The sequence below is a fragment of the Physella acuta genome, unplaced genomic scaffold, assembly GCF_028476545.2.
Source record: "Physella acuta isolate Inbredline_101_S28 unplaced genomic scaffold, ASM2847654v3 ptg001380l, whole genome shotgun sequence".
Classification (NCBI taxonomy): Eukaryota; Metazoa; Mollusca; class Gastropoda; family Physidae; genus Physella; species Physella acuta.
In genome coordinates, this window is record NW_026732895.1 from 91,812 (window position 1) to 111,613 (window position 19,802).

Sequence of the window (19,802 nt, forward strand, 5' to 3'; positions counted from 1 at the left end):
AAGGATACAATTTAATATATTTAGCTTGTCTCTTTTTGGGTTTATGAGTTTATTTCTAAATAGTTACTTGATTACACACATCAATTATTTTAATTATAATACAAATTTCACTCTTTTGATGATGAAAACCATGTACGTTTTTCTTTAATTTCATTAATTTCATTGGCACATTTTAAAAATTTTCTAAATAAAATTAAAACTTAATGACTGTATGACTTTGTTAAAATACACTTGAATACACCTATCAAACTCGCAATCCTTTCGTGGGCTTCTGTAAAAAAAGAATTCTGAATTTTCTTCCGACAAAAAATATTTTGATTAACTTCCATACTATGTGCAGTCATAAATAGGTCATTTATTTACATACCGGTAAACACATTTTTAAAAAATTGTAAATTATTCTCATTTACAAGAAAGACAATTCACGCATGATGATATGTGTATCATAAAAGACAATAACAAATTTTAACATTGTCTGTCTCTATATGTTAAATCTAGGGAGACCGACAAGAACTGAGAGAATACTGTTTCTGGATAATTACAAATTCATTCATCTCATACAAATTTAAAAAAATGTTAAAAAGCAGTTTTGTAGCTAGGAAATAAAACTTAAAATCCAATTACATGTGAGAGATTATAAACATATGGTAAATGCATTTTACATCAATAATCTGACATGAACAGTTAAAGTGCTGCTTGTATGCCATGGGTTTAAATCCTCTTGAATTGTTTGCTGCCATTGACCAGAGGCACTTGCTCATCATCTTCATCAATGAAAAGTCTGGACTCTTTGTTGCTCCTTAACATAGAAAGTATTTAAATTACCTTACCTTAAGTGCGTAAGGTTAAGTATTGCTAACTTATTTTAACTTAACTCATAATTCTAAGATAAATATAAATAGACACATCTTTAATTATTATTTTTTCTGAATAATTAAATGTTATTAAACATTTCTTGAACCTTTCCCCCATAAATGTTATGGACTACCAATTACATTCTCATCCCTGACACAAAAGAAAACTATTACACCTTGAATGTTTAAAAAAGCCCTACCTGAAACCTTTTCTCCTTTTATCATGAAGTCTCCAGTCAACTTCACTCTCACTGTCCATGATGTCCAGTAACTGCTGCTCATAATTGGAATCTATAGGGCCGATGGAAATATCTCGCACAGCTCGGAACTGACCACAATTATTCAAATGTTCATTCTCAAGACGGAAAAAGTTCCAAACAAATCTTCTGCAAAAAGTAATAAGCAACAATTTGAAATGTCAGAGGCATAACAGTACAGGATCATTGGAAACATATATTTTTTATACCGTTAAATAAACAATAAAACAAAAATTATTAAGGGTTACATTTTAAGTATTACACATAAGTTAACAGCTTACTCAACTCATCATGCATAATTAAAACAATGAAATTGCTATATGGTTACCTAAAGACTTCCAAACAAGCAAATATTGTTTTAAGTACAGTGTTGTTGTAGAAAAGCCCTTCACCAACAGAAACGGTTAGCGTCCACAAAAAACGTAAGATGAAATCTTCAATCATTGCAAAATAGTAGTAAGCCTGAGAATAAACATTAAAGCTCTTGTTAAATAAATTTTAAAAATACAAACATAAATAAATAACATTAAATTGGCATGTATAAAAAATCTTTCTAATCTATATGCGGAACTTAGAAATATTAAAAAAGCACTGAAGACCGACTCACTTTATATGCATAGACTATTTCCTCTCGTAAGAACCTGTTTTCTCCAGCGTTCTTGTCCATGAGTCCCCAATCCATTTTGATGTCCCATGTGTATGTGTAGCAGGAACTCACAATGGCAGCAACAATCCACAAATAGAAAAAAACTGATGTTTGGCGATAATGTTCACCATACATTTCTGTTAGACGAAAAAACATTACATTTTTTTTATTACTGTAATTAACTTTCTGTTAGTTTTATTTAATAAAATTTTATAACTCTAAACATAAAAATGTTATTATATTATAAAAGCTATCTGTATTTCTATTTAATAAATACTCTTTTCGACCTAATAGCCAATTGGGAAGGTGAAGTAGAGTTCACCTCTAAAAAGATAGTGTGGTCAGCTCTATGACCAGCTTTTATTTTTGCTAACATGAGTCAGTTGTCAATTTTTGTTGGATAGTCTCAGGGACATAGAATAGACTTGACCCTGGGATACAAGCCCAAGACTTTTGGATTGGTAGTCATCCGCTCTATCATCAGGCCATGCGATACCATATTTAAAAAGAAAGAATTTATGACTAGACATACCAACATGTATCTTGTAAAGCGTGGAAAAGAGGACAACAAAAAATGTTGTGGAATATTTTCCTGCGTTGACAATGTGTGGAAACACCAGCTTTGTGTCACGGTAACGCCTCAGACACTGGGCAAAACGAAACCACGCAGGTAAACAGGAGAAGATGGCGATGATTCCATAAATGTTTTTATTACAAACATACTGTCCTGGAGAAATGGAATAAAAATATTTTAGCTTGTACCATCAAAACTAAAAATTTGGGATTAAAATTTAGGGATTGGTTTAGTATTAGTTTTAAAGTTAATGTTAAGAGAAGTGTTAGATGTGTATATTTGGTTGTTGGTTATACAATGGTGCATTATAAGTAGGTATGGGTAATAGCTACTTGACACTAGCCACAGGCCTACTATTACAATGGAATAAACTTAAATTATTCAAATTAGGTGAACCAATTTTAAAAGATATTTCAACTTACTGTCATCTCCTAACCATTCCACCTCAAAGGCATAATAACAGACTAGGTATTCTAGGTCTAGTAAAACGGTCACTAGACTGTTGAGTTGATCAGCCAGCCAAAAGTCAGCAAAACCAACATGGTGAAAGGGTGCTGTTAAAATTCTAAACTGCAAAAACAAAGGAGTTAAATTTTACATAGAGGAGGAAAAATTTATAAATGAATTGCACATAATTAAAAAAAAATGAAAATGTAAGCCTATGTTAAATCTTTCAATTAAAGATATCTGTTTCCCTTAATTTACTTTAATGAGCAATAATTAAGTAGACAACTTTATTATAATATTTAAATAACATCATTATTAATTTTTAAAAGTGGAATTTTAACAGTATTAAGGATATTTTCAAATATTAGGAGATAAATGCTATCAACATTTTCCCACAGCATATGGATAATTAAGTTATAAAAGAAAGTTGTTACAAGGAAAAGAAAGTAAATAAGCCTGGAGGTTTCAATATTAAAATCTGTTGAAAAATAATTTTGTGTGTTCATAATCTATCAAGAACAGGAATGGAAACAATGTTTTTTTCTCCTGAGGTTTCAGTAAGAGTGTGTCCTAAGCAATATTTAGAGAAATAAAAGGGCACTCACCAATATTCTTAGCAGCCACATCCTTGCTCTATAATAAAAGAACTTGAATGGGTTGATTAATGCCAGAATGAGGAATGTTGTAAATGCCAGGGGCATGGCCATAGGGGGGACACCAATAAAATCACTGTACAAATAGGAAAGTATACTTAATGCCCAGAACACTCCAAGAAAAGATGCCAACTGAAATAATAAAAACAGATTTAAATTACTTACAATAATTACAAAACCAAACTTATATGTAGGCCTAATCAAAAAGAAAACTATAAAATTTTCTTTTGCTACTACAGTATAGAAAACAGATTGATTATCAATATTATTAATATTCTCCCAGTTATAAACTACTTGAATAATTAAGTAAGCTTAATTAAGTATGTCAAAATTTAGAGTTTGTTAAAATTATAACTGAGGATAGATATGCGTCAAGTTTAAAAAAAAAAATTTAATTAGAAATGGGAAAAAAATCTGATTCAAAGATGTCATCAAGATAAACAGATGATGGGTCAAGCAAAATAAAAGCTGGTAATGACAGTCAGCAATTTCAAAAAGGTCAAGTTTCTTGATTTATTTCTAATTAACTATTTTTTTTATGAATGATCATATTAGATTTATATATAGATGGTAAACTGGCATACACCTTGATCCTACGAGTCAATTTGTAAACATTATTTAAAGGAAATTTATGTAGCAATCTGCAAAGTTTGTACTATAAAACAATAAGATTCATGAAAGCATAATTTTTCATAATTTGATTTTTACACACATATGCCCAAAGACAGTTGTTGAAAAATAAGAAATACTAACTCTAACACAGTAGAATGATGGAGATAAATGTAGTTAAGAAACTAATCATATGCATGATAATCATAAAGAATGTGTAGATGTAAAAGGATGAGTTCATTCAACCAGCACTGACCTCCAACAGCTGTGCATGGGTCAGATGATTCCTAGGGTCAATCTCAAATATCAGGACATGGTTGACGCCAGATGACCGCCATCCATATGTGTTGACCCCCAGAAGGAAAAGGTCAAAGATGACCAGAAACAAACCACGATACATGTGCAGTGCTGGCTCCCAGTCCTTGGAGCGGTCGATAAAGTTGGCTGTTAACAGAACAGACGTTCACTTATTGTTTTGCTATCTACAAGTTCTATTTTAATGTAAGCACAATTAGCTAGTAAATACTATAAAGAGACTAGAAAATTTTCCTGGTAGAACAAGAAATTTTGAGAGCTTGTACAGTTTTTCTTAAAAGTTTTATTTTTGTTCCATTTACACAACTAATAAGTTCTTCATTATATCTAGCAAGTCAACCATTAATTAATAAGAGAATTTTTTTAAAAGTAAAGTGAGATCTAACAAGTCTAATGATTTAACTAGTTTCACAAATAGTTTAGAAACACTTAAATGAAGAAGAAAAAAATTTACCAGACAGTATGATGACTATGGTCAACACAACAAACATGCCTATAAACAGCCCCATCTTAAAATTTGTCCAAGGATGTTGCTAAAATAGAAATAAAAACATTATCCAAATGCAAAACCAAAAAGTTAAATTGAACATATTTTATGACGTTATCAGCTCTTTTAAATAAGTCAAGAAGTCAAGAAATTTATTTTCAACAAATGGAAAATGAATTGTTAATATGCATTCACACAAGTCACATTTAGCTCTGAAGATGCAATAAAAACAGATGTAACATAACACTAACATTGATAATATGATGATTAGAAACTGCCACCCATGCAAAAAAACAACAACATTGAGTTACAACAACAGATGGAACATTCAAAACTGTCAGCTTATAAAGTAACTAAATTTCTGATATTTCCCCTCGATAAAATATATTGTATATTTCTTTTGCTATTATTTATTAAAATAAATAAATTGCAAAGCATTTGAAATAAACATTATAAGTGATTTTCAGCAACAATGCTATGTAAAACTGCGAAATTCTCAAAAAGGTTTCAGCTTCTAACATTGTGAGCTTAAGTGCACCAGGATGTTATACTTTGATTTTAAAAATATATAATGAAAACAACCTCATTAAATAATCTTCTCTTATCATACAGAACAATGAGACCTCCTGTAGTAAAGATTATGATAAAATAAACCGGGAGTGATCTCCCCTAAACTTTCTCGAATATTCTTATTAATACTAATAGTTTCGCTGTCTCTCTATGTATCTATCTGTCTGACAAGAACGCTCTAGAGAAAACACAAGGAATTTAAAAACCTGCATAGTAATTCGAAAAACGAAGTATGACGTCGACACATTTAGCATAGAGTAGAAAATAATCTCAAACCCAGAGAGTGCTCACAGTTATATGACGTCATTGATTATCGCGTAAACATTGAATAAAAAGGAAATGTTGTCTAATCTTAATGGTTTGCGTGAAGAGTTTCTTGCATACAATTCAAACTCAAAAGAAATTTCTTCATCGATACTCTATAATAAAATTACCGCCTAATTAATGTGTCTAATCTAAAAAGTGGTTTTCTTGCAATTTCTTTAATGCAATTCTTCGGGTAGTGGCTAAGCGCGACACCAGTGTTTCTTTCAGACTTTTTCCTCCCCGGAGAGGGGTGGGGGTAATTGAAATTTTCGGGGGCGGGGGTAGAATTTTCGGGAAGGGGGGGCGGACACTGGAAAAAGTATATAATTATATTTCGTTGAATGGGACGGTAGACATGATTTTTTTGGGAGTGGGGGGTGGGGGGGGGGGGGTGGTGTGGTGTGTGTGTGGGGGGTGGGGTGGGGTGGTTTCCTCATCGATACTCTATAATAAAATTACCGCCTAATTAATGTGTCTAATCTAAAAAGTGGTTTTCTCGCAATTTCTTTAATGCAATTCTTCGCGTAGTGGCTAAGCGCGACACCAGTGTTTCTTTCAGACTTTTTCCTCCCCGGAGAGGGTTGGGGGTACTTGAAATTTTCGGGGGCGGGGATAGAATTTTCGGGGAGGGGGCGGACACTGGAAAAAGTATATAATTATATTTCGTTGAATGGGACGGTAGACATGTTTTTTTGGGGGGTGGGGGGGTGGGTGGGGGTGGGGGGGTGGGTGGGGGTGGGGGGTGGTGTGTGGGGTGGGTGGGGGGTGGGGTGGGTGGGGGGTGGTGTGTGTGGGGGGGTGGGTTGGTTTTAGTTTAGAGAAAAGAGACAGCACTATCAACCTAGCGCCCGGTGTATCCTTCCTCAACGGGCCATTTTTCTCGTATAAAATAACAGGGGATGGGAACTCGGGCTATAGACATGATTTTTAATCCATTTTAAATACTTAAAGTTTTAAAAATAGAATAAAATCTTGTAGACAAATTAATTGCACACCAAGTGAACGCCAAATAAAAAAGCGCATAATAGTGCGCAATATTATTATTACTTTTAAAATTTACATTAGTTTTTTGAGAAATCGGAAGTAGCGTAAAGTACTACTTCCAGTCAACGGAAATGACTCAAAATTTAATAGAAGGTAGAGAATTAGATCTTTTACTTACGTATGAAATTTCATTTATCTATCTGAAATAGTACTCAAGTTATAGGCTTTTGAAAAATTCAAAGTAGGAAAAGTACCACTTCCGGTTATCGGAAATCGCTCAAAAGTTGATACGGATCTACGATTTTGATTAAATACTTATATATGAAATTTCATCAACCTAGCTGTAACGGTACTCAAGTTATCGTGTTTACACACGGACACACGGACAAGATTGCAATATTATGTTTTTCCGTATCAGTGAGGTGTAAAACGTCGAGATTTGTAAAAATCTCGATTTTTTTTTTTTTTGCACGATTACAATACTTTCTCTATACTACGTATATACGAGAAAGTAAAAAGGAGAGCTCCCTTTATGGAAATATGATGACATAGCAGAGTAAAGACCTGATTATAACATAGTTTTTTTGTTGTTGCCTTGTTTGTTGAACTCATAGGGACTACTTGCAGCATATAAGTGTTTTCCTAAATTCTAATCTCCCTGTTATAAAATGGACATAATTTAACATCTACAAAATATCTAATGGTTTTCTTCAAAGGAGTTCTGTAAGAAACTCTGTAAGAAAATAATTACAAATTAAAATAATCTGTAAACAATGTTAACAACTTGCTTCATACTGGCCTCCAGAGCAGTTGTGTAATGTAAATGTATAAGAAAAGTTAATACAACAGGTAATATTTTAAACAGTTGTAGTGTTAAACCCTTTACAAAAAGACAACATAGTTTTATGAAAAAGAAATATTGTTAATAGCAACCACAGTAATGCAAAGAATAACACAGAATAAAAAATAGAAGCACATAAAAAATTATTAAAAATAAAAAAAATACTATTTTCCAGCAAAATGATTTAACAAAAAAGTATGATAAAACAAACATTCATACATGATAGTTATCTATATGCCAAATAAAAAATGTATGTCAACAAAAAGAAATAAAAAATAACCAATGTCACTAAACAGACATGATTAAAAAAATGTACAGTAAACTTTGCCTAGCATGACCGCATGATTTTAAAACATGACTACATAATCTCTCGTTATTTTGACTACCACATCAAAGACTACATAACCAAGTCTGATAATGAATTTAGCACAGCAAGGACAAAGATGAGACTGACACTCAGAAAATGCTTTTACACGATATTTATCAAGGCAAAAAAAAATCAATCTGACCTGTGCACACTGAAAAACACCAAAATCATGTTTAGTTGCAAAGTAGTGATGCATCTTACAGTTAAAAATTTTAAAAAGTTAAAGTGGTTTTTAAGACAAAATTTACTGTACATAAAATTTAAATTATTATTGAAAATTCTCATCTATTAATTACAAAACTCATTTTTAAAAGGTTATACTAGAAAAGCCTGAGTTAAATCAGAATGTTTTCAGATTTGATTTGAACAATCAGCAAAAAAATAAAATTTCTATTTTTCAGAAAAAAGTAAAAAAATAAATTGCAAACATTAAGAGCAAAAAGGGTTTATGCACAAATGATCAGAATAAGAGAAACGAAATGCCAAATGCAAGAAAAAAAAATATTACCTCGTCACCTAGAGGAGGCACACGGAGTCGTTTCATAGCTTTAGATCTATCACCACCTTCCAGTTCACTGGTCACACTTTGCTGTAGACAAGAGCGGTATGGAATTACTCACTATTCTATTTTATATTATTCTTTATAAATCTAAATCAATTGATTGGCTATCTGAATCTTGTTGCTATTTGAATCAATAGCCAAATAAATGAATGACAAATTTGAACCTAGTGCCCATAAAAGTAATTGACCAATCTGAATGAGTGGACTACACTAATCAAAGAGTGAATTTTTCAAACTAGCCTCAACATCCTTGATGAGGTGATCCACCTCCTTGTTTGTGTAGAATGGTGCCACTTCAACATGAGATTGTCTCCACTCTGTGCCTGTTGATGTTTGCATCATCTGAGGGACAATGTTCACTAATTAGTACCACACCCGGCATCTTAACAGTTCACCAGTTAGTACCACACCTGGCATCATAACAGTTCACCAATTAGTACCACACCCAGCATCTTAACAGATGACCAATTAGAACCACACCCAGCATCTCAACAGATGACCAATTAGAACCACACCCGGCATCGTAACATTTCACCAATTAGTACCACACCCAGCATCTTAACAGTTCACCAATTAGTACCACACCCAGCATCTTAACAGTTCACCAATTAGTACCACACCCATCATCTTAACAGTTCACCAATTAGTACCACACCCAGCATCTTAACAGTTCACCAATTAGTACCACACCCAGCATCTTAACAGTTCACCAATTAGTACCACACACATAATCTTAACAGTTCACCAATTAGTACCACACCCAGCATCTTAACAGTTCACCAATTAGTACCACACCTGGCATCATAACAGTTCACCAATTAGTACCACACCCAGCATCTTAACAGTTCACCAATTAGTACCACACCTGGCATCATAACAGTTCACCAATTAGTACCACACCCAGCATCTTAACAGTTCACCAATTAGTACCACACCCAGCATCTTAACAGTTCACCAATTAGTACCACACCCAGCATCTTAACAGTTCACCAATTAGTACCACACCCAGCATCTTAACAGTTCACCAATTAGTACCACACCCAGCATCTTAACAGTTCACCAATTAGTACCACACCCAGCATCTTAACAGTTCACCAATTAGTACCACACCCAGCATCTTAACAGATGACCAATTAGAACCACACCCAGCATCTCAACAGATGACCAATTAGAACCACACCCAGCATCTTAACAGTTCACCAATTAGTACCACACCCAGCATCTTAACAGTTCACCAATTAGTACCACACCCAGCATCTTAACAGTTCACCAATTAGTACCACACCCAGCATCTTAACAGTTCACCAATTAGTACCACACACATAATCTTAACAGTTCACCAATTAGTACCACACCCAGCATCTTAACAGTTCACCAATTAGTACCACACACATAATCTTAACAGTTCACCAATTAGTACCACACCTGGCATCGTAACAGTTCACCAATTAGTACCACACCCAGCATCTTAACAGTTCACCAATTAGTACCACACCCAGCATCTTAACAGTTCACCAATTAGTACCACACCCAGCATCTTAACAGTTCACCAATTAGTACCACACCTGGCATCGTAACAGTTCACCAATTAGTACCACACCTGGCATCTTAACAGTTCACCAATTAGTACCACACCCAGCATCTTAACAGTTCACCAATTAGTACCACACCTGGCATCGTAACAGTTCACCAATTAGTACCACACCTGGCATCGTAACAGTTCACCAATTAGTACCACACCCAGCATCATAACAGTTCACCAATTAGTACCACACCCAGCATCTTAACAGTTCACCAATTAGTACCACACCCCGCATCATAACAGTTCACCAATTAGTACCACACCTGGCATCATAACAGTTCACCAATTAGTACCACACCCCGCATCGTAACAGTTCACCAATTAGTACCACACCCAGCATCTTAACAGTTCACCAATTAGTACCACACCCAGCATCTTAACAGTTCACCAATTAGTACCACACCTGGCATCATAACAGTTCACCAATTAGTACCACACCCCGCATCGTAACAGTTCACCAATTAGTACCACACCCAGCATCTTAACAGTTCACCAATTAGTACCACACCCAGCATCTTAACAGTTCACCAATTAGTACCACACCTGGCATCATAACAGTTCACCAATTAGTACCACACCCCGCATCGTAACAGTTCACCAATTAGTACCACACCCAGCATCTTAACAGTTCACCAATTAGTACCACACCCAGCATCTTAACAGTTCACCAATTAGTACCACACCTGGCATCGTAACAGTTCACCAATTAGTACCACACCTGGCATCTTAACAGTTCACCAATTAGTACCACACCCAGCATCTTAACAGTTCACCAATTAGTACCACACCTGGCATCGTAACAGTTCACCAATTAGTACCACACCTGGCATCGTAACAGTTCACCAATTAGTACCACACCCAGCATCATAACAGTTCACCAATTAGTACCACACCCAGCATCTTAACAGTTCACCAATTAGTACCACACCCCGCATCATAACAGTTCACCAATTAGTACCACACCTGGCATCATAACAGTTCACCAATTAGTACCACACCCCGCATCGTAACAGTTCACCAATTAGTACCACACCCAGCATCTTAACAGTTCACCAATTAGTACCACACCCAGCATCTTAACAGTTCACCAATTAGTACCACACCTGGCATCATAACAGTTCACCAATTAGTACCACACCTGGCATCGTAACAGTTCACCAATTAGTACCACACCCAGCATCATAACAGTTCACCAATTAGTACCACACCCATCATCTTAACAGTTCACCAATTAGTACCACACCCAGCATCTTAACAGTTCACCAATTAGTACCACACCCAGCATCTTAACAGTTCACCAATTAGTACCACACACATAATCTTAACAGTTCACCAATTAGTACCACACCCAGCATCTTAACAGTTCACCAATTAGTACCACACCCAGCATCTTAACAGTTCACCAATTAGTACCACACACATAATCTTAACAGTTCACCAATTAGTACCACACCCAGCATCTTAACAGTTCACCAATTAGTACCACACACATAATCTTAACAGTTCACCAATTAGTACCACACCCAGCATCTTAACAGTTCACCAATTAGTACCACACCCAGCATCTTAACAGTTCACCAATTAGTACCACACACATAATCTTAACAGTTCACCAATTAGTACCACACCCAGCATCTTAACAGTTCACCAATTAGTACCACACCCAGCATCTTAACAGTTCACCAATTAGTACCACACCCAGCATCTTAACAGTTTATCAATTAGTACCAGACCCAGCATCTTAACAGATTAGTGTAACAACCGTCATCTTAACAGTTAACCGGTAAAAACCACACATTATCTTAACAATTCATAATTAATACTACACCCATCATCTTAACAGTTCACCAATAAGTACCTCATCCCAATAAGTAGTACCTTAATAGTTCACCAATTAGTACCACAACCATCATCTTAACAGTTCACCAATCAAAACAACACCCATCATCTTAACAGTTCACCAATTAGTACCACATTAATGATACATTATATGTTTCTGTACTTTTTCCTTAGCTGTGCTGCTAAAAGTAAATAGCTAGTTTCACTGAAACCAACACTGTATTTTGCTGGTTATTAAAATAAATATAATGTCGCATGCACAGACAAACACAAACAAAAAAAACCATAAAGACACGAATGCTTGCCCACCCACACACACACATAAAAACAAAAAGATGATTTCTATAATAAATTTAAGCAGATATTTAAACCCCCGTGATTTACAGAGGAAGTGACCTACTTTGTCATGTTTTTTGAGAATCTTCCTAAAGCCAGTAAAGTTCAAGGTCTGATAATTCTGCAGCAACACCAAGCTCAGGTAGAACTCAGAAAAGGCCAACTTTAAATCATGCAATTTCCTCATGGATGACAGGGCTTGACCTTTCAACTCTTTGTCCTAACACCAAAAAAAACTTGTTAGTTGTTACTTCTCAATGATGAATTTTGAGTACCCAACATTAGAAAAAGGAAATTAACCAGTTAGAATCTCTTATGGTATCAGCAGTTAAAAACTGACAAGAGTTGATAAAACAGTATCTTTTTAATAAGATTTTACGACATTAATGTAATAAAATGAAAATTTTCTAAAATGATTTAATCAAAGTTAAAAAAAAACATTAATTTAAAAGATATTTGAAAATTATACCAAGTAGATCTAAGGCTTTTTTAGATTTATTCTTTAAATAATAACAACTATACTAGCACAGTACCTTGAACAACTGAAGATTAGCCATACTGGGCTTGCGCCTTCTGAGCTGAGGGTTACGTTGATTATTTTGCTGGTGGTGGTTCAAAAAGACCTCCAGCTCGGCCTTCAAGTTGGCATACTTGCGATTGGCTTCTGACAACTTCTCTAAAGAGAGAAAATAAAGACTTTTTACTCTACTGGTATTGTAGTATAAATAAACTGACCAGCTTAAAAATGGACATTTTTGTTATCAGAAACATGATGAATAACAATGTTTTTGAAGAGAAAAATCAAAGGCATTTTTAGGTTTTCCTGATGAAAAACAGTCTTGCTGCACCATGAAACCTCATATACCTTCCAATAATCCACAACTATCACAACTACCCTAACACCCCATCCAGACCAAAGTAAAAGAAAATCATTAACATCAAATTTATATAATTTTCACTTTTAATAATGGTCTCAAAGAAAATAGTTGTGCAAAAGAGTATTAAACTTTATTATCAACCAACGCAAACATATTAATTGCACTACAAGGGGAACTGTTCTAAAATTAGTCAATCATACAATTTTACGTTTGATTAAGTCTTTAACTAAAATTTAGTATATACATTCATTTCACTACTTACATTACCTACTCACATAATTAATTTTTTTTTAATGATATGCATTGCAGATTTCCTAATCTCTAGATTTGAGTGTATAAACATAATTTTATATAATTAATTGCAATGCTTAAGGTGGTGGTACATTTGAGTTTAACAGTGTATCTCACTCACCCAGAAAGAAAGTATTTATCTTAGATGGTACATTAGAGTTTAACAGTGTTTCTCACTCACCCAGAAAGAAAGTATTTATCTTAGATGGTACATTAGAGTTTAACAGTGTATCTCACTCACCCAGAAAGAAAGTATTTATCTTAGATAATTCTTTGTCGCAGAACTGGAAGAATTTCTCTGTAAACCTGGCAAAATATCTTTGTATGGTACTTGAGTCTGTCACTGTGAAAATTATAACATCAAACTGAATAACAGGCAAATTAAAAAACTTGCAAAATATCTGTGAATAGTGCTTGTTAAGAGGGGACAGCATGGCCTAGAGGTAGAGCACTAGACTGCTAACCCAAAAGTCTGGATTTCAAATCCCAGTTCAAGTCAGTAGAATCTCCCTGAGATCACCCAGCTCTGAAGGATACCTTACTGACATAAGGGAAAGAAAAAGCAGCTGAGATAGTGCTTACAACACTATTCCTTTATATACTGAGGTCACAGAAACAGGTGAACTCTACTTCACTTGCCCCATGCCCTATCAGGTTCAAAAAAGGGAACTTAACTTTTGCACTATCATTTTATCCAAGGCAATAATCTTTCAAAGCTATTCTAAAATAACTTTGCTTACAAGTGCTCAATATTAAATTAAGAATTGCACAAATGCTGGAATATTTAAAAAGTAAATGTATGCTGTAATTCAAAACATAATGAAAACAAATACAAAGAAACAAGAGGGGAATAACTGTCAGCTTATTTAAAAACAGATTTTAAAAAATTATAATTCTGTTAGTTTCTGAACAAACCTTCTGGAGAGGGGGCTTGCTCTTGTGCATCATACAACATTTCTTTCATATACTGTTGGAAAAAATTATATATTTCACATTAGTACTGTTAAGATTTTGTCTTTTTGCTCTATCAGTAGAATATTTAAAAACAACAACAAAACAAGAGCCAACTTTTGAAATAAGTTAAAAATCTTACTTCATATTGAATATACTGTTTCCTCCACTCTGGGGTGATATGAGCCCCCAGATGTTCTGCGAACTTCATCCTTGGTCAAGTAGTCAACTTAGCATTGGTCCAAACAAATTTAACACAAGCAAGATGATAAATCTAGAATAATAATAAAAATGTAATACATATATTACATAGGTAAAGATGAATAGTATTGTTAATAGCTATTATGGCTAGTACTATTGAATTTTTTTGGTTTTGTAGTTTAGGCTACATTATTTTGGTACACATTGTGATGAATGAGCAAAGTAGTAGTAATAAATTCTAATACTTATGGGCCTAATCAAGGAAATAAAAGATGAGTATGTGTAATTAATTTCAATAACTTTGTAGACTGTGTATTGCTGTAAGGTGCAGCTAATTGCAGAGGCCAAACAATAAAAATAAGGGTGGGGGTTAAAATGCCAGATGGCAAGGCAGTAGAATATATGAAGGGTGCAAAAACTGCCAATCACATGACATTTTTCTCTGGTATTTATCCCCCCCCCCCCAACACTAGCAGGTTGGGTGAGGTAAAATGAAAAATGTCTGTGAAAATTTACCTTACCCAAATTTCAACATGCAATAAACTTTCATGTAAACTTAAAACACTTTTAATTTATTATTTTTATTGTTATAAGTAGCCACAGTGCAGCAAACAATGAAACATATGTAAAGTTCAATGAATCTTATTTGCCAATTTTTACAGAATGTAATGTGCAGATAATTGAATCAACTTTTTTTATTAAGTTGACTGTGAATTATAATTAAGACAGTTCAAAGCAACTTTCAAATTTAACATTGCTTTCATGACTCATTCATTCGTTTTTCCCGATTTGTCTTCATTTATATATTTGTATTGATGTTTATTAACATTAAGTAGACCAAATAAAGTTAATATTCACCTACACATAGGCCTACATTGCTATTTAATGTTAACTATGTACAGGAACTAGGATCACACTCATGCTGTTGCCTAGAGTGGTATTCTTTGCTATTGACAAAAGAACATGAGCTTGCGGTCACGCACATGGTGATGTTTGGAACTTGCATATAGCCGCACACAGTCTGTTTCTTAAAACAATATTGGTTGAATAAAAATTTTTACATTGCGCATTTTTTCTACAATGATGCTAATTGTTGAAGATCAAAACAGATTTTAACAGAATTTGTTTTATGGATACTTTTTGACTGAGTTTATATTTAGCTAAACCCAACAAGCCTGCCAAGTGGTTGAGATCAAGCGAGGAGGGGGTTCTGTCCAGGATTCAAAGGGTTGACTCGAAATATTGTCCAGTATTCTTAATTAATATTAACTATTAATTAGGTAGTCTAAATCTAGTGTGACACAACAATGTTCAAGCTAGACTAAAGTAAACTCTAGGCCTCTAGAGAAATAATTCTACCTCTTTGAACAGACATAAGTCCTAGATCTAGAAATCTAATATTACTTTTAATAATATGATAAGGCCTACCACTAGTAATAAATAAACAGAGTGTCTATTCATCACAGCAATGACTGTTTTTGATACATTTATTGTTAAAAACACAAAAAAGCATGAAGTTGTGTGGTCGAGTGGACATGTGGGTGGCAGCTGTGCTGGATGGTGTGGGTTCGAACCTATCAAATGGTTTCATCCCTGTGACACTTATTTACTATTTTTTCATTTGTGATATTATTGCTGTCATATTTGCAGGAAAGAAAAAGGGTGGGCGTGGTCGATTCGGTAAAGCCCATGGCTGCTAAACCTAAAAGTCTCGAGTTGGGTGAGGGTAATTGTCCTTCATAAGCTACTGATAGTGTTTTAAAGCAAAATATTTTCAGTCGCAGCATTGGTAGTGTCGAACCCACAAATTATGAATTACTGAAAAATAATAGACAGTAAAACAAATAAATAGAGGCGTATGCTACATCGCGGGTCAACTAGTAAAATTATAATCTATTATTTTAACTGTTGTCTGATGAGAGTTGTTTGTAGAGCAGTGAGTGATTGAGTAACTGAAGTGTGAAGCATTCACATTTTTATTTTTAGTAGCGCCTACTTACTAGATCTAGACTTACACTTTATTTACTTAGTAAAGTGACTTTACACTAACACTGTAACTAAGTGTAACTGTACTTACTTTACTAACTACTACTACTAACTACTAGATCTACTACTAATACTAATAAACTAATACAATAGTAATAAACTAAACACAACACAGCTGAGTTTTACCACACACACCTGAGTTGTTTGTAGTTTGTAGAACAGTGTGTAATGTGTTCAGGTTTTTTTTTAATGTATAGATCTAGACTAGATTCACATTGTTTGCTTTTATTTTTAATGATAAACATTTAGATCTATCTAGCCTAGATCTAACAACAGCATCTAGAAATCTAGATCTAGATCTAGATTCTAGGCCTAAATGAAATTTTTTTCTATTTTTGTTTACAAAATGTTTTACAGGAAGCGGATGTACATCTACGTCATTAACTCTTAAACTTTAGCCTAGATTAGGCATAGACATAGAACTAACCTTACGTTAGAAGATCTCCATATCTATATGGGCCTACTGCTAAAAACAAAGTAATAAAAACGTCTGTTCAAAATGTATAGCGCATGTAAACAGCTTAATAGTCAAATATTATAACTGTAGATAGCCTAACAGAATGAGAAAAAATAAATAAACAAAACCTTGACATTATGGTCTTAGTCTTAGGTTTAATAGAGAGCTTGTTGATCACAAGTTGGCCCAGGTATAATATAGATCTATATATTATTCTAGTACTATAATTTTAAATTTAGGATCTAGATCTTGGTTTAATATGTGGTTGGGATAAAATTGAAGTTATTTATTATTACATAATTTCTGGGCAGATGAGGCTGGTTAGCTCTGGGGATCTATCGAGGGGAGAGAACCCGAAAAAAAAAACAATTTAGTGCTACCGTGCAGATTGTTCTTGGAAGTTGGATGGACAATTCTAGTCTACGTGTTTATTAATTATCTATCGGAGCACTTCCACCCCCTTTCCACGGACGACATAGAAATATATAGATCCCGGTTATTTTTACCAGTGTTAACCAGTGTCTCTATGCAGTGGCGTAGCGAGGTCGGGTGACACCAGGTGCGGCACTTAATGGTGTCACCACCCCCCCCCACCCCCAGAGGCGTAGCGACTCTTCCCGGGAACAAACTTTCAATTTTCGATTTGCACCCCCCCTCGAACTTTCGATTTGCACCCCCCTCAAACTTTCGATTTGCACCCCCCTCGAACTTTCGAATTGCGCCCCCCCCCCGTCAAACTTTCGATTTGCAACCCCCCTCAATCTTTCGATTTGCACCCCCACCCTCAAATTTTTCTCTATATATTTTACTATTTTTTGCCTTGGTGTCACCCCCCTAAATGGTGTCACCTGGTGCGGTCCGCCCCCCCCCCCCGCTACGACTATCTCTATGGAGAAAAATGCCATAGACACACAGTCATGTGCACGTGTTAAAAAACTCATGTGAAGCTCTGAAGCGAAAGATACGCTCTGTACACACAGGCAAAAGATTGGACTTCACGTGTAACAAAACACACATGCGCAACCCTGAAGCTAACACATAACACATTTGTATTTCTATCTCTAACTCCATACTGTCTTTGAAAGCAGAGGCGTAGCGACCCTTCCCAGCGCCCGGGGACATACTTTCCATTTGGCGCCCCCTTGGGAACAAATTTTCGATTTGCACCCCCCACTCGAACTTTTCATTTGCACCCCCCCCCCCCTCAAACTTTCGTTCCCCTCGAACTTTTCATTTGCACCCCCCTCAAACTTTCAATTTGGCGCCCCCCCCCCTAAGGTCGGCGCCCGGGGACATATGTCCCCCCCTCGCTACGTTACTGTTTGAAAGGCTTAATTTTAGTAAAGAAAGTTAAAATAAGGTTAAAATAGACCCTCGGGGGAGGGGGTAAGTAAAGTATATATATATGTCAGTGCTCCCCCAAAGATATGCCTGAAAGAAACTCCGAGGACGAGGCAGAGGTGTAGAGGTGGAACGGTCTAGATCTATTAAATCTATGTATACATGTTTACTGAAGAAACCAGTTCAGTCCGGACAGACCACACCCCCACCTGTCGCTTCTTTAAAATTTGGTTGCATTATGCAGAGCTAACCCCCCCCCCCCCCCCCCCAACGGACAATCGTCCGCGGATGTTGGCCTCTAGATTACAGCTAATAGTTGAATATCACGCCATAATTTGGGGTAATTTGCACAGACTGACTGCAGCTTAACTAATTTATCGAGGAGGGAGGGCATGTTTCAAAATGGTGCATGATTGCAGTTAAATATTGGCTTAGCAGCGCTGATGGGTAGAAATAACACCCTGCACTTTAAAAACTGTGACAATAAGTTTTTTTTAACCAAAAATACATGTACACAAAAAGTACACACTTATTTCGAGTATGTGGCCAAGGGCATTGGTAATCTACATGGAAACATGTGCAGACTCAAGTGACCCACTGAAGATAAACTTTATTCAGTTGACTTGTGAATAATCGCTGTTAGGTTGCCATAAATAGTAGCATTGTTCTATTGGACATTTTAAGATATAATTTGTTTTGACCTTGACTTGGTCCTATTAGCTCCTAATGGAACTCACGGCTTCCAGCATTTCCTTCCATTTCATCCGATCCTCGGCTATAAATTTTGCAGACTCCCAAGACATCCCTGTTGGCTTCAGTTCTTCGAGAAGACTCCGCCTCCAGGTCTGTCTTGGGCGCCCTCTCTTCCTTTCTTTTGTTGACCACAAAAAATAAAAGACAGTAAGGTAACTATCAGAAATCAGCATTCTTTTGCTACTCATATGAACAGTGATTCTTCCAGGCTTTATTCTCGAGGGGGGTGGGAGGGCGGACACTGGTAAAAGTATGTTTTCTATATAAATTCCATTTTGTTTCGGGGGGGGGGGGCGAAGAGATGCCTGTAAGAAATTCAGGTAAACAAATAAAAATACATTTTCTTAAGTTGACTATAGGAAATAGACGTCATTTAGGTGATTATAAGAAATAAAGTTTTTTATTATGTTGACCAAATGAAACATTTGGCTATCTGAAGTAAATTTTCATCTGTGATTGTATGTAAGAAATGTTGAGCCGACTAGTGATTTACACACAGCCTTACCAACACCTGTGTTGAACGTCAACAATTTGTCTTCCCTTGTCACCCGTGTTTCGTTTTCCTTGATAGGGAATATCCTTTAACTGAATGAAAACTATTTTCCAACCCTCTGGCTAGTTGATTGATTAACCAGACTAATCAACGAGTGGGACG

At 35.4% G+C, this 19,802-nt stretch overlaps 1 protein-coding gene across 2 annotated transcripts; it reads right to left on the bottom strand.

The window, feature by feature from the left end:
• Positions 1 to 46: 46 nt before the first annotated feature.
• LOC131927184 (solute carrier family 53 member 1) lies at positions 47 to 16,936 on the bottom strand. Of its 2 annotated transcripts, none has more exons than XM_059282905.1 (17): positions 16,732 to 16,936; positions 14,492 to 14,623; positions 14,314 to 14,365; positions 13,640 to 13,741; positions 12,763 to 12,905; positions 12,294 to 12,449; positions 8,713 to 8,814; positions 8,419 to 8,499; positions 4,810 to 4,888; positions 4,297 to 4,484; positions 3,384 to 3,563; positions 2,754 to 2,901; positions 2,290 to 2,484; positions 1,719 to 1,894; positions 1,440 to 1,573; positions 1,055 to 1,240; positions 47 to 799 (listed from the first exon to the last, which is right to left on the bottom strand). In XM_059282905.1, exons 2-17 carry the CDS (start codon positions 14,558 to 14,560, stop codon positions 712 to 714), a joined length of 2,079 nt encoding a protein of 692 aa, XP_059138888.1. In that variant the 5' UTR covers positions 14,561 to 14,623; positions 16,732 to 16,936; the 3' UTR covers positions 47 to 711. The 2 variants fall into 2 exon arrangements, with proteins under 2 accessions (XP_059138888.1, XP_059138889.1); XM_059282906.1 differs by lacking the exon at positions 16,732 to 16,936 and adding an exon at positions 16,577 to 16,595.
• Between the last annotated feature and the right edge of the window lie 2,866 nt (positions 16,937 to 19,802).

What these genes read in the sequence shown, in the direction of transcription:
- LOC131927184 (XM_059282905.1), bottom strand. Translation starts at nt 14,560, where the DNA reads ATGAAGTTCGCAGAACATCTGGGGGCTCATATCACCCCAGAGTGGAGG. An exon ending in GCAAGCCCCCTCTCCAGAAG is followed by an intron (nt 13,742 to 14,313) that starts GTTTGTTCAGAA and finishes TAATTTTCACAG; the next exon opens with TGACAGACTCAAGTACCATA. An exon ending in TTCTCAAAAAACATGACAAA is followed by an intron (nt 8,815 to 12,293) that starts GTAGGTCACTTC and finishes ATTGTCCCTCAG; the next exon opens with ATGATGCAAACATCAACAGG.